This window comes from Heterodontus francisci, chromosome 32, assembly GCF_036365525.1.
Source record: "Heterodontus francisci isolate sHetFra1 chromosome 32, sHetFra1.hap1, whole genome shotgun sequence".
Lineage (NCBI taxonomy): Eukaryota > Metazoa > Chordata > Chondrichthyes > Heterodontiformes > Heterodontidae > Heterodontus > Heterodontus francisci.
In genome coordinates, this window is record NC_090402.1 from 15,352,429 (window position 1) to 15,365,296 (window position 12,868).

General features: G+C 39.7%; 1 protein-coding gene across 4 annotated transcripts in view; it reads left to right on the forward strand.

Annotated features, from left to right (window-relative positions):
- Positions 1-12,868, forward strand: part of nup188 (nucleoporin 188) — a 93,472-nt gene that overhangs the window by 10,107 nt on the left and 70,497 nt on the right. For all 4 annotated transcript variants that reach the window (XM_068012315.1, XM_068012318.1, XM_068012316.1 and 1 more), the window contains 6 exons: positions 1,218-1,337; positions 1,903-2,114; positions 7,626-7,740; positions 8,627-8,827; positions 10,407-10,496; positions 12,443-12,508. In XM_068012315.1, coding sequence (XP_067868416.1) covers positions 1,218-1,337; positions 1,903-2,114; positions 7,626-7,740; positions 8,627-8,827; positions 10,407-10,496; positions 12,443-12,508 — 804 coding nt within the window. The remainder of the gene's footprint in view (positions 1-1,217; positions 1,338-1,902; positions 2,115-7,625; positions 7,741-8,626; positions 8,828-10,406; positions 10,497-12,442; positions 12,509-12,868) is intronic.

Below are 12,868 nucleotides of genomic sequence, written 5' to 3' on the forward strand. Positions count from 1 at the left end.
AATGTTTATAATTGAACTGTGTTACGATCTCAGTAGCGACTGTTAACTTTAAAACAAGAGATATGAACTCTGCAGACCAATTAAAGGATTACACAACAAGATTTCATGTTTTAAGACTTTTACTATAACAGCTAAACTTGATCATGGAAAAACCACCTGGGCCTTCCAGGTGTTAGCAATTGCAACTGGAATTTGCATTTTTAGATCCCCGGCTCTCTATTTACGATCTGAGAGTCTGGGAGAATGAAACTCATTGTGCGTTAGGTGTTACAAACTTGTTCCCTGCTTTCAAAAAGGTTTTTGATCTGGGTTCCTTGTTTCCCTGGTAACTAAGACTTTTATTGTAACATCTAAACTAAAAATCAGCATTAACTAAACAGTACTTAGCTAGCTAATACACTAAATTACAGAGAAAGATATTTCCCATTCGTTTATTACCACAGTTGAAAACCCCACACCACATTTACATGTTAGACAGCGTTTTCAGCAAAAAAGTCCTAAACTCTTCCCATTTGCAATGGGTTGGATCTCCCAATCCTTCTCAAAGCCTATGTCCTGTTTGTTCATTTCTTCTGAGTGCATTCGACCTGGACTTCTGTTAATAAGGCAATCTCTGGGGACCCTGTTGGTCTTCTCCACAAACCTCAACTTTCGAGTTGGATTCAAGTCGTAGCAGCCTTTTACTGTATCGGTGATCTGAGAGCAGTTGTCTCTCGCGCTCTCAGTCTTGAGGCTGCTGCTGGTCTTCGTGTCTTCCTTTCAGCCTGCCAAACCTAGGAAAGCTTGTTGAATTTATCCAGAACAAAAGTCAATAGTTTTTTGCCTTTTACAGTATTGAGTATAAGTCTGACTATAGAAAAACTACCTGTGCCTTCCTTTGTTTCCAGGTGTTAGCAATATTAACTCAAATTTGCAATTTTAGAGCCCCTGGCTCCCTATTTATGATCTGAGAGTTGGAGAGAGAAGCCCATTGTCCATTGGGTGTTACAACCTTGCACCCAGCTTTCAAGAGGGTCTTTGATCTGGGCTCCTTGTTTCCCTGGTAACCAAGTTCTCTAGCTTGTCTCTGGGCAGAATTCATACTGCTTTAAAGACTACAGTTTTTTAATAACGTAACCATGCTACAAAGTCCAGCATTCGTAACAACTGTGCAAAGATATTATTGGCTATGTTAATTGTGACAGCGGACGAGCTATTTTTATTGATTTATTCCATAGGTAGAGTATTCAAAATGTGTGGACAAGCTGGAGAAGGAACTGGTCTTGAATTATCGGAAGCAGTTTGAAGAATTGTTCAGAACTGAAGCTCCAACTTGGGAAACACATGGGAATCTTATGGTATATAAATTCCCTAAATTTGTATTTGTTTAAATTGATTTTGTATTTTTACCTCACTTCTGGCAAACTATTATTTCCTATTGCTTTACTTCCTGCGCCACATAGGAAGGCAGAAACATCGTAGTCATAGCTTTTATATGGTCATCGTCCATGATCAGCTGACAAAGTGTTTCTGTGGGTCCACACTCCTTATGCTTCTTATCTTCTCATCCTTTGAAACTCAGTGGGAGCAAGTGAACCTCAATTGTTCACCTGTGATTCAGTGAATAGTTTACTTATCAATAGAGATGTACATATTGCAGCCATTACCATGTAGCTGTTTCTCCAAGCTAAATATTTTGTCTTAATTGTATACTTAATTTTCTGTATTTTATAGGGAGCATCCTTTTCAGACTCAACCTGAATAAGATATAGTTACTTTTTATGTATAACATGTCAGAAATCTCCAAAGGCTACAGGACCTTCCATTATTCAGTCACCTGCTCCAAAAATCCTGTTCCGTGATCAGAGTGCACTTAAGTAGAACAGACCATCTTATATTACCTACTTTCACTGTTTTCTGTAGACAGAGCGTCAAGTGTCCCGTTGGTTTGTACAGTGCCTAAAGGAGCAGGCCCTTATTTTGGAGATTATCTTCTTATATTATGCCTATTTTGAGATGGGACCGGAAGATCTCCTGGCTTTCGCACGAATATTTAAAGAGCAAGGATTTGGAGCAAGGCAAACAAACAGACATCTTATAGATGAAAGCATGGATGGGCTAGTTGATCGTATTGGGTGAGTGTGTGCTGGAGATGAAAAGATTGATGTGCAAATGGTTAAAAGTAATTTTGACATGGTTTGGATTTTTTTAAGTAAGAATTTTTGGTTGAAATGTTTTGTGATCTTACAGTGTAGTAACATTATGTGGATATATTTTGAGATATCCAGTGACAAACTGTAGAAAAATAATAGATGTAAATTTCATCTCTCATTGAATGTTGCATCCTGCACTGGTACCTAATGTTCTGAAATTACATTTGAAGGTTTGGGGGTTATACTCCACTTACGCTGCAACTTATTCTGACAACAGTAGGATGTTCCCACTTTCAACCACCCCCTTCCATCTCTGCAAAGCCCATTGGAATGTTTCTTGCTTCCACTGCTGCAACGCAAATGGTGCTGACCAGTGTGCTAAAGTATATTTGCATACATGTGTTCCACTAATTTCTGACTTAATCATAAGTGAACTTCTGGTTTCATACAAATAGTGAATTGGGCTTCAATTGAAGATAAATGTAAAATGCAAGGATTGTTACAAAAACTGGAACAGAAAAAAAGAGACAGGGATGTATATTCATTCAGTGTAGCAATTCCATTTAAAGATAGATTTTGTTTATTCAGCTGTATGCTTTTAACAATTCTGTGCATAATGAATCTGGCCCTTTTGCATAAAATAATACACAAGTGTTTACAGATGGGTTTCCTTGATGGCTGAGCGAATTGTTTGAATGAGTAGCTGGGCTATGCAGATCAGAAAGGCAACAGGCTCAATTCCCAATGTGACAGATCAAAAATATATCGTATTGTTGAACACACACACACGTATATTCAGGCCTCTCCTGAAAGCATTCCTAATGTAGAGTTATCAGAGCTGGCTTTGTTTTACAAATGAAATGGCCAGCTACCATTGTGAGTAGCAATTTTTGGTGCCTGTGAAATCTAGATTTGAGTAATCTAGGTTCGCATGGCAAAAGATATCCCATTGGTTGTCTCCAGGGCAAGGCTTTAATTGACAGTTCCTGTCCAGACAGGAAAATAGATTCAGCTTTTGACTAACTCAGGTAGTTTTCTACACTGAATCCTGCATAGAGATAAGTACCTGAAGGCAAGCCAACCTTCTAGAAGTTTTCTTTCGGATGCTGGTCCTAGTTCAATAGTGAGAGTTGGTTGAGACTGCAGTATAATGTACGTGAACTGTTACTGGGTAGATAGGGACTTTAAGCATCATCGCAGGATGTGATGTCATGAGTCTGAGCCTCATATTGCTCAGTGCTAATGTACAGGCCTTAGAGATAAGACCCCTGTAAATAAACTCCTGTTACTTTGACCCAAAGTCTACTACCCTCATTTAATATTAACAGCACACTGACCAGTATAGTACAGAAGCATAGCATCTTTTACCACCTTGTGAACTGAGAAGTTGTAGATTGAATGTTGTAATCTGTTAATCTTATTACTAATTTTTACTTTTAATAAATATGATTTGTTGATTATAGTCTGAGCCCCAGTCTTAAGAGTGGTAATTATTCCATTAACTGACAATTATATTAGCCTAACATCTGTCGTAGAGAAAATGCTAGAATCTATAATAAAGGATGTGATAACAGGACACTTACAAAATAATGGTAGGATTGGGCAAAGTCGACATGGATTTATAAAAGGGAAATTATGTTTAACAAACCTGTTAAAGGTTTTTGACAATCTAACTAGCAGAATAGATACGGGGGAACTGGTGGGTGTGGAATATTTAGATTTTCAGAAAGCTTTTGATAGGGTCCCACACAAGAGATTGGTAAACAAAATTGGAGCATGAGGGGATTGGAGGAAATATACTGGCATGGATTGAGAACTGGTTAATGGACAGAAAACAGAGTAGGAATAAATGGGTCATTTTTGGATTGGTAGGCTGTGACTAGTGGGCTACCACAAGGATCAGTGCTTGGGCCCCAGCTATTCACAATCTACATCAATGTATAGGATGTGGGGATTAAATGTAATATTTTCAAGTTTGTAGATGACACAAAACTAGGTGGAAGTGTGAGTTGTGAGGAGGATGCAAAGACACTTCAGTGGGATTTGGAGGGACTAAGCAAATGGGCAACAATTTGGCAGATAGAATACAATGTGGAGAAATGTGAGGTTATCCACTTTGGTAGGAAAAACAGAAATAGAGTATTAAATAGTGAGAGGCTGGGAAATGTTGAATTTCAAAGGACTTGGGTGTCCTTGTTCATGAGTCACTGAAAGCTAACATGCAGGTACAACAAGCAATTAAGGCAAATGGTATGTTGGCCTTTATTACAAGACAATTTGAGTATAGGAGTAAAGATGTCTTGCTGCATTTATGTAGAGCCTTTTTGAGACCGCACCTGGAGTAACATAGAAAATAGGAGCAGGAGTAGGCCATTTGGCCCTTCGAGCCTGCTCCGCCATTCATTATGATCATGGCTGATCATCCAACTCGGTAGTGTGTTCCGGCTTTCGCCCCATACCCTTTGATCCCTTTAGAACTAAGAGCTTTCTCTAACTCCTTTTTGAAAACATTCAATGTTTTGGCCTCAACTGCTTTCTGTGGTAGCGAATTCCACAGGCTCACCCCTCTCTGGGTGAAGAAATTTCTCCTCATCACGGTCCTGAAAGATTTACCTCGTATCCTTAGACTATGATCCCTGGTTCTGGATTCCCCCACCCTCAGGAACATCCTTTCTGCATCTACCCTGTCAAGTCCTGTTAGAATTTTATAGGTTTCTATGAGATCCCACGTCACTCTTCTGAAATCCAGCGAATATAGTCCTAACCGACTCAATCTCTCCTCATACGTCAGTCCCGCCATCCCAGGAATCAGTCTGGTAAACCTTGGCTACACTCCCTCTGTACCAAGAACATCCCTCCTCAGATAAGGAGACCAAAACTGCACACAGTATTCCAGGTGTGGCCTCACCAAGGCCCTGTATAATTGCAGCAAGACATCCCAGCTACTGTACTCAAATCCTCTCGCTATGAAGGCCAACTTACCATTTGCCTTTATTATCACCTTTTGCACCTGCATGCTTACCTTCAGCGACTGGTGTACGAGAACACCCAGGTCTCGCTGCATATTCCCCTCTCTCAGTTTATAACCTTTCAGATAATCTGCCTTCCTGTTTTTGCTACCAAAGTGGATAACCTCACATCTATCCACTTTATACTGCATCTGCCATGCATTAGCCCACTCACTCAACTTGTCCAAATCACCCTGAAGCCTCTCTGCATCCTCTTCACAACTCACCCTCCCATCCAGTTTTGTGTCATCTGCAAATTTGGAGATATTACATTTAGTTCCTTCATCTAAATCATTAATGTATATTGTGAATAGCTGGGGTCCTAGCACCGATCTCTGCGGTACCCCACTTGTCACTGCCTGCCATTCGGAAAAAGACCCATTTATCCCTACTCTTTGTTTCCTGTCCGCCAACCAATTTTCTATCCATTGCAATAAACTACCCCCAATCCCATGCGCTTTAATTTTACATGCTGATCTCTTATGTGGGACTATGTCAAAAGCCTTCTGAAAGTCCAAATAAACCACATCCACTGGCACCCCCTCATCAACTCTACCAGTTACATCCTCGAAGAATACTAGTAGATTTGTCAAGCATGATTTTCCTTTCGTAAATCCATGCTGACTCTGTCCGATTCTACCACTGTTCTCCAAGTGCTCTGCTAGAAAATCTTTGATAATGGACTCTAGAATTTTCCCCACTACCGACGTCAGGCTGACTGGTCTATAATTCCCTGCTTTCTCTCTACCTCCCTTTTTAAATAGTGGGGTTACATTAGCTACCCTCCAATCTGTAGGAACTGTTCCAGAGTATATAGAATCTTGGAAGATGACCACCAATGCATCCACTATTTCTAGGGCCACTTCCTTAAGTACTCTGGGATGCATACCATCAGGCCCTGGGGATTTATCGGCCTTCAATCCCATAAATTTCCCCAACACCATTTCTCTACTAGCACTGATTTCTTTTGGTTCCTCTGTCTCACTAAGCCCTGTGTTCCCCAACTTTTCTGGTATGATATTTGTGTCCTCCTTTGTGAAGACAGAACCAAAGTATGCATTCAGTTGGTCAGCCATTTCTTTATTCCCCATAATAAATTCCCCTGTTTCTGACTGTAAGGGACCTACATTTGTCTTTAATCTTTTTCTCTTCACATACCAATAGAAACTTTTACAGTCAGTTTTTATGTTCCCCGCAAGCTTGCTCTCGTACTCTATTTTCCCCTTCTTAATCAATCCTTTGCTGAATTCTGAACTGCTCCCAATCCGCAGGTCAATTTATATGCCTCTTCCTTGGATCTGATGCTGTTTCTAATTTCCCTTGTAAGCCATGGTTTGGCTACCTTTCCAGTTTTACTTCTGCATTGTATTGTGTGCAGTTTTGGTCTCCTGCCAAAGGAAAGATATACTTGCCATAGAGGTTCATCAAACTAATTCCTGGGATGGAGGGATTTTCCTATGAGAATAGACTGGGCCTTTATTTTTTGGAGTTTAGAAGAATGAAAGGTGATCTCATTCAAACATACAAAATTCTTACAGGTCTCGACAGGGTTGATGCAGGAAGGATGTTTCCCCTGGCTGGGGAGTCCAGAACCAGGGGACACAGTCTCAGAATAAGAGGTAGGCTATTTAGCTCTGAGGTGAGGAGGAATTTGTTTACTCAGAGGGTGGTGAATCTGTGAAATTCTCTGCCCCAGAGGGTGGTGGAGGCTTAATCATTGAGTATGTTCAAGACTGAGATTGAGAGCTTTTAAAAACATCAAGAGTTAATGGGGATAGTGCAGGAAAATAGTGTTGAAGTAGATCAGCCATGATCTCATTGAATGGCAGAGCAGGCTTGAAGGGCCAAATGACCACCTCCTGCTCCTACTTATGTTCTTATGAGGGCATGAGGGGGCTTGTTCAGGTTTTAATGAGGACATTTCGGTAATCAGGTTGTTCTGTTCCAGACTGGGCAATGTTACCTCAGCAGGTATTGTGCATATAAGGTCACACTTTAGTTTGTAGAATACAGAGGGTTATTATGTGAGTGCTCCTTTGCACTAATTACCTGAGAAGCCTCTGGTGAATGCCCAATGGTTGTAATGCCTAGCTTGTGATTTCAAATGGGTTGGTAGTAAATGCACTACATCCCCTGGGTCAAGGAGGGGGCACTCGTTCAGCATCCTGACCTCTTCTGGAAGTTGTGGACGTGATTGGGCTCATATTTGATGCACTTTCTGAGGAACAATGATTTAACACACTTTCCATGTTACACATGAATAGCAGGGTGATTGGTGTCCATGTTAATGTGTAAAGGTTTAATTAGCCTCAGTTCTCTTTTTTGAATATTTGTTACTCTTTGCATCTCCAATTTTAACTGTGGGAAATTTGAACAGTTTAAACGTTACAGTAAAGGCTTATGTCTGAATATATACATACATTCTTATATTGTAGATCCTCTACCCATCGTATTCAGGCATAAGAGCTCTGACCTTTCTCTATAGGTATTTCAGCACATTGATCCTGGTAGAAGGAATGGACATTGATTTCCTACATAAATGCGCTCTAGAGGAGCGAGTAGAGCAACATCAGTTTGCTAACGCTCGGGAAGTTTGCCAGGTAACCTTTTTTCACTATATGTTGAGTGCAGTGTAATGTGAGAGGAATAGAGTGGAATAGCAATTATCTCTTGTCAGCATGGCTTATTTAATTCGGGGCACATCATGGCATTGTTTGGTATTGTGATCAGGTTGACATTGTGAAATTTGTGAGCTTTATGACTTTCACTCAGACAATTGAGCATTAAAAGTGGGTTTCTCTTCTGCAAGTGCTTGCTGTTGATTTCAGGTGTCACAGTATTTTTTCCTAGCTCTTTATGTCTGAGTAGGATATTTTGGGTATTTTTGTAAACCTTTTACAGCAGTAGTTATTTTCTGTGATCCTGAAATTATCAATTGGTTTTCCCAGCACATCTCTCAAATTGACCAAGCTGGATTCGAATTAACAATTTTGAAGATATCTAGGTTTAAAACAGAAGATTATTTTATTGACCATGTGGTTGAGAACACTCCTGTGGGATCGACATGGAAATCCTCTGGATAATTGAGTGTTTTACCAGAGATGTACAAATCCATTGCCTTTCCAGTTGTTCTGAAACATTTTGTAGTTCTGTGTTCCTCCATTTGTTTTTCTTCCTATTGTAATTGGTGTTGTTACATGATAGAAAAGTTGTTGTTTTGAAAGATGTTAAGAGCATTCCATACTGAGTGTCTTGGATTTTGCAATGATTGAAAGCTAGTTAGCAGTGGACTGCTTTTTGTTTGTTTTACAATGACCAGATTCTTGTAAATACTGTAAATTGTATCTGACATCAGCAAACAAATTCAGTATTTTACTGTTTTTTGGAGTTCTGTGACATTCATGCCATGTTTACAGAAGGACTTTTTAATCTCATCTATAATTAGCGTGATACAATTTTTTCTATAAAAATTTCTCTTCCTTGCAGGAGATGGACAAGTTACTGCTGACTTTAGGGGACATACCACATCATGCACCGGTGCTGTTGTCTTGGGCTCTGCTGCGCCATACATTAAACCTGGATGAACCAACTCACATAATTAGGCGCTTGGGGAGCACTGCTATTCAGCAGAATGTTTTCCAGCACATGTCACAGATGCTTAAGGTGCTTGGCAGTGGAGGAAACAATGTGAGTAGTGTGGAAGGTAGTACAATATCCTTGTTCAACAGAGTTTGTATGAGCGCTGTTTAAAATTGAAGCCATGGTTGGTTTAGAGGATTATGTTGTAGGGTTTGTTTTGATTCATTTACCACCTGCCTTACGTCATTCAACTAAGGAAGAATCAATTTTGCATCATTCCTATCTTAAACATGTAGATGGCAGGTCATACAGTACCAATCTGTAGATGGGAATGATGAATGAGAAGGACAATGAAAACATAAGGTTCAAGAGAGATGAAGAGGAATGCAAACATGCCAACAGCAGAGGGAATAATATTGCAAAAGCCATTCTGGCCATGGGGCAGATACCGTAAGCAACCATCATCCCAGTTAATTTTGGCAGATGCAAAGAGCTACAAAGATTCACGTGATTTAATTACTGTCCTAGCTTATGAACGAACCAGACCCACGATAATGGTCTTGGCCAAATTCTTTGTAGTGTAATCTTAATTGCATTTTCCAATATTAGGAAAAGGTTTGGAAAAAAAAATTAGGGCAAATACTGTACAAGACCACAAGAATAGGAGCAGGAGTAGACCATATGGCCCATCAAGGCTGCTCTGCCATTCAAAATGATCATGGCTGATATTAGGCCAAAACGCCACCTCCCGCCTGCTTGCCATATCCCTTTGTTCTTTGAGAGACCAAAAATCTGTCTACCCCAGCCTTAAATGTATTCAACGATGGAAACTAACTGGAATTGCGAATGTTTTACTCTACTGAGCAGAGCAGATCCTGCCCCGATTAGTTGAGCCGTGTGAGGTTCTAATGTTATATTTATGACATAAGTTACCATAGAAAGCCATTGAAGCAATACAACAGTAACAGATTACATTTATAATAGCACTTTTCATGCATTAAAATATCCCAAGAGCATCATCAGACAAATTTTGACACTGAGCCACAAAAGGCGATATTAGGACAGGTGCTTAGTCACAGGGTGGTAGTTTTTCTGGAGTCTCTTGAAGCAGAGAGAGAGAGAGCTAGTGAAGTTTAGGTAAGGAACTCCATAGCTTAGGGCCTAGACAGCTGAAGGCATAGCTGCCAATAGTGGGGTGAAGGAAATCAAGGATATACAAGAGACAGAATTGGAGGAACACCATAGATGCTGCCAGACCTGCTGAGTATTTTCCAGCACTTTTTGTTTTTATTATAGACAGTGTAAATATGTTTCTAAATATTGTGGAAAAAGGTAGAGTTGAGATAAATGAGAGATTTGTTGAAGCAAGTGGGCATTTTCCTGTTAGTAAAATATGGTCATGTTCTAAGTTGACTAAAGGTAATCTTTAATATATAGTTAACAAGTGCCATGCAGAGGGTTTTATTTTAAGGGGTAAAGATGATGGTTGTCTAGCACTGAGGGAAAGTGTTTGCATGTGTAATTTTAATGTTTTTCATAAAAATTTTACATTGGGCAAATTTTAAGAATGGAATAAAACTGCCAATATTTTTCCTTTGTTCTTTTTACCTGCTGAATAGCAGGATATTTATGTCTACCTGAGATTGCTTTAAAGATGCAGCGATAGCATTGTGTGTGTGTGTTTCAGTGTACAGCCAGTACTGCTCGAATGTGCATCTATGGACTGCTCTCGTTTGTCTTAACAGCTTTTGAAGAAGAAACTTTGGGAGATCAACAGGTAAAAAATATTTGTATTGTCCATTAGAATATACCAGTGAAAACCTCCTGGTAGAAATACCCCTGACCATTATCATGTTATCAGAAATATAAAATAAATTATAATATAAAAATAAGGACAGAATGCACAACATTAAATTTGGCACTTAATTACAACTGGCTCACTTTCCTCCTGCTGACCAACCCTGCTTCACCTGAACAGTACACTTCATCTTTGCTCCCTGTGTGCTAAGTCAGAGGCTGGGAATTCTGCAGTGGGTAACTCACCTCTTGACTCCCCAAAGCCTGTCCACCGTATATAAATTATGAGTCAGGAATGTGATGGAATACTCTCCACTTGTCTGGATCAGTGTAGCTCCAACAGCACTTAACGAGCTTGACATCATCCAGGACAAAGCAGTCCACTTGATTGGCACCCCATCCATCACCTTAAACATTCACTTCCTCCACTTCCAGTGTACGGTGGCAGCAGTATGCACCATCTATAAGTTACACTGCAGCAACTCACCAAGGCTCTTTTGACAGCATTTTCCAAACCCGCAACCTCTACCACCTGCAAGAAAAAAGGCAGCAAATGCATGGGAACACCACTACCTGCAAGTTCCCCTCCAACTCTCTTACCATTATGACTTGGGACTATATTTCTGTTCCTTCAATGTTGCTGGGTCAAAATCCTGGAGCTCCCTTACTGAAAACACGCTGTGGGTGTACCCACACCACATTGAGTGCAGCAATTCAAGAAGGCGACTCACCACCACCTTCTCAAGGGCAATTAGGGATGGCAATAAATGCTCACTTTGCCAGCAACGCTTGCATCCCATGAATAAATTTTTAAAAAGGATAGAATATGTAGAAACGCTGTTGAATGTTGGGTGTCATAGTGCACAGATATGTTTTCGATCCCTTCTTATAAGTCCAACATATAATTCATATTGCTGATTATCAAAGGAGAACAATTTTCCTAAAATCAGTTTTTTTTTATTGTGAAAATTATAACACATAATTGTATTTATATGACAGTTTCTACAGAGTGCAGAGCTTGCTGGTTTGGTGCAAACCATTTTAATACATTTATAGTCATTAAAAAATTGTTTGTGATTAATCTATAAATAATTGTATGACTACTGATGCCAGTCAAAGTAATGGTACATATCAAACCAATATGTTTTCCCAAATATGGCAGTCAACTTTGGCTTTCTTTATCTGTCTGCCTTGTTTTCTTAGGTGTTGCACCGGTCGGGGCTGAAATGTAACCAGCAAATAGGTCTTAGCCAGTGCTTTTCTTGACTGATATTCGGGAACTGCTTAATATTGTTCCTTTGACTTTTATCCCATCCCAGGGTGCATCTTACACCTACTCAGAGGCATGGCCAGAATGAGGAGCTCTGTCTTGCAGGGATCAAACCTGTGCCTCCCCACTCTACTCCCAACATGCTGCACCATTGTGCTGTTGGTCTGCCAGTGTGGAATTCAAAATTGATCAGGAGAATGTCCTATGTAATACTTTCTTAAAGAAAACGTTGGCAAATAGATTTGTCACTGGCATTAACGAAGAGACTTCCTACTAAGTTTCAAAGTTCTGCTGAGATCTATTTTAAGATTCTCTCATTGGATTTATTAAAAAAACCTTTTAAACTAAAGAGTCTTCTCCTTTGCGGAATTGTTGCTCATTAATGACAAAACTGTTTCAAACATCTATTTCTTAAGGAACTAGAAGCTATCCTGTTTCAGTATTGCAGCTCCAGTAGATGGTGACTTGTTCTCAGGCTTGTACTTTCCTACTTGGGCATGATCAGAAATTGGCATCATTTTCCATTTGTATTATATTCATTCGTGGTAGTTGTGCTTTGAGTTGACCTTAGTATAGTTTGATGCTGAGCATATTGCATACGCTTTATATACTTTTCAGAAGTAGACTGATTTGATCAAGTTTTTCTTCTCTTCCAGCACTTGATTGATGTCGCTTGTGAGGTGTTTGCAGCCCCTAATCTGGCTGAACTTTTCTGGGACACTGTGAGTGCACAGATTGTTTGTTTATTTAAAGATTGCAAAGATGCTACTGACATCATTGATCTTCTGCAGTGGGTTCAAAAAAATTAATTCAAAATGGCAAGTTTCTGTCAGCTAAAAGTGTGGTAACTGTTATCTTGGGAATGGCATCCCAGATGTAATTTTAAATTCCATAGACAATGAAGCAAGTTTTTTTTTTCCTACTTCCCATCCACTGGGTGATTGAAATAATAATTAATGATTACTGACCTGTTAAAGTGCTGTTTTTTCTTTATAATAGGTAAGCAGCAGTTATTTGATAAAGTTTTGCTGTTAGTCTGAGCTGTCGAGCTTATCTTCCACAATCTTTCGTTGGGTCTTTGT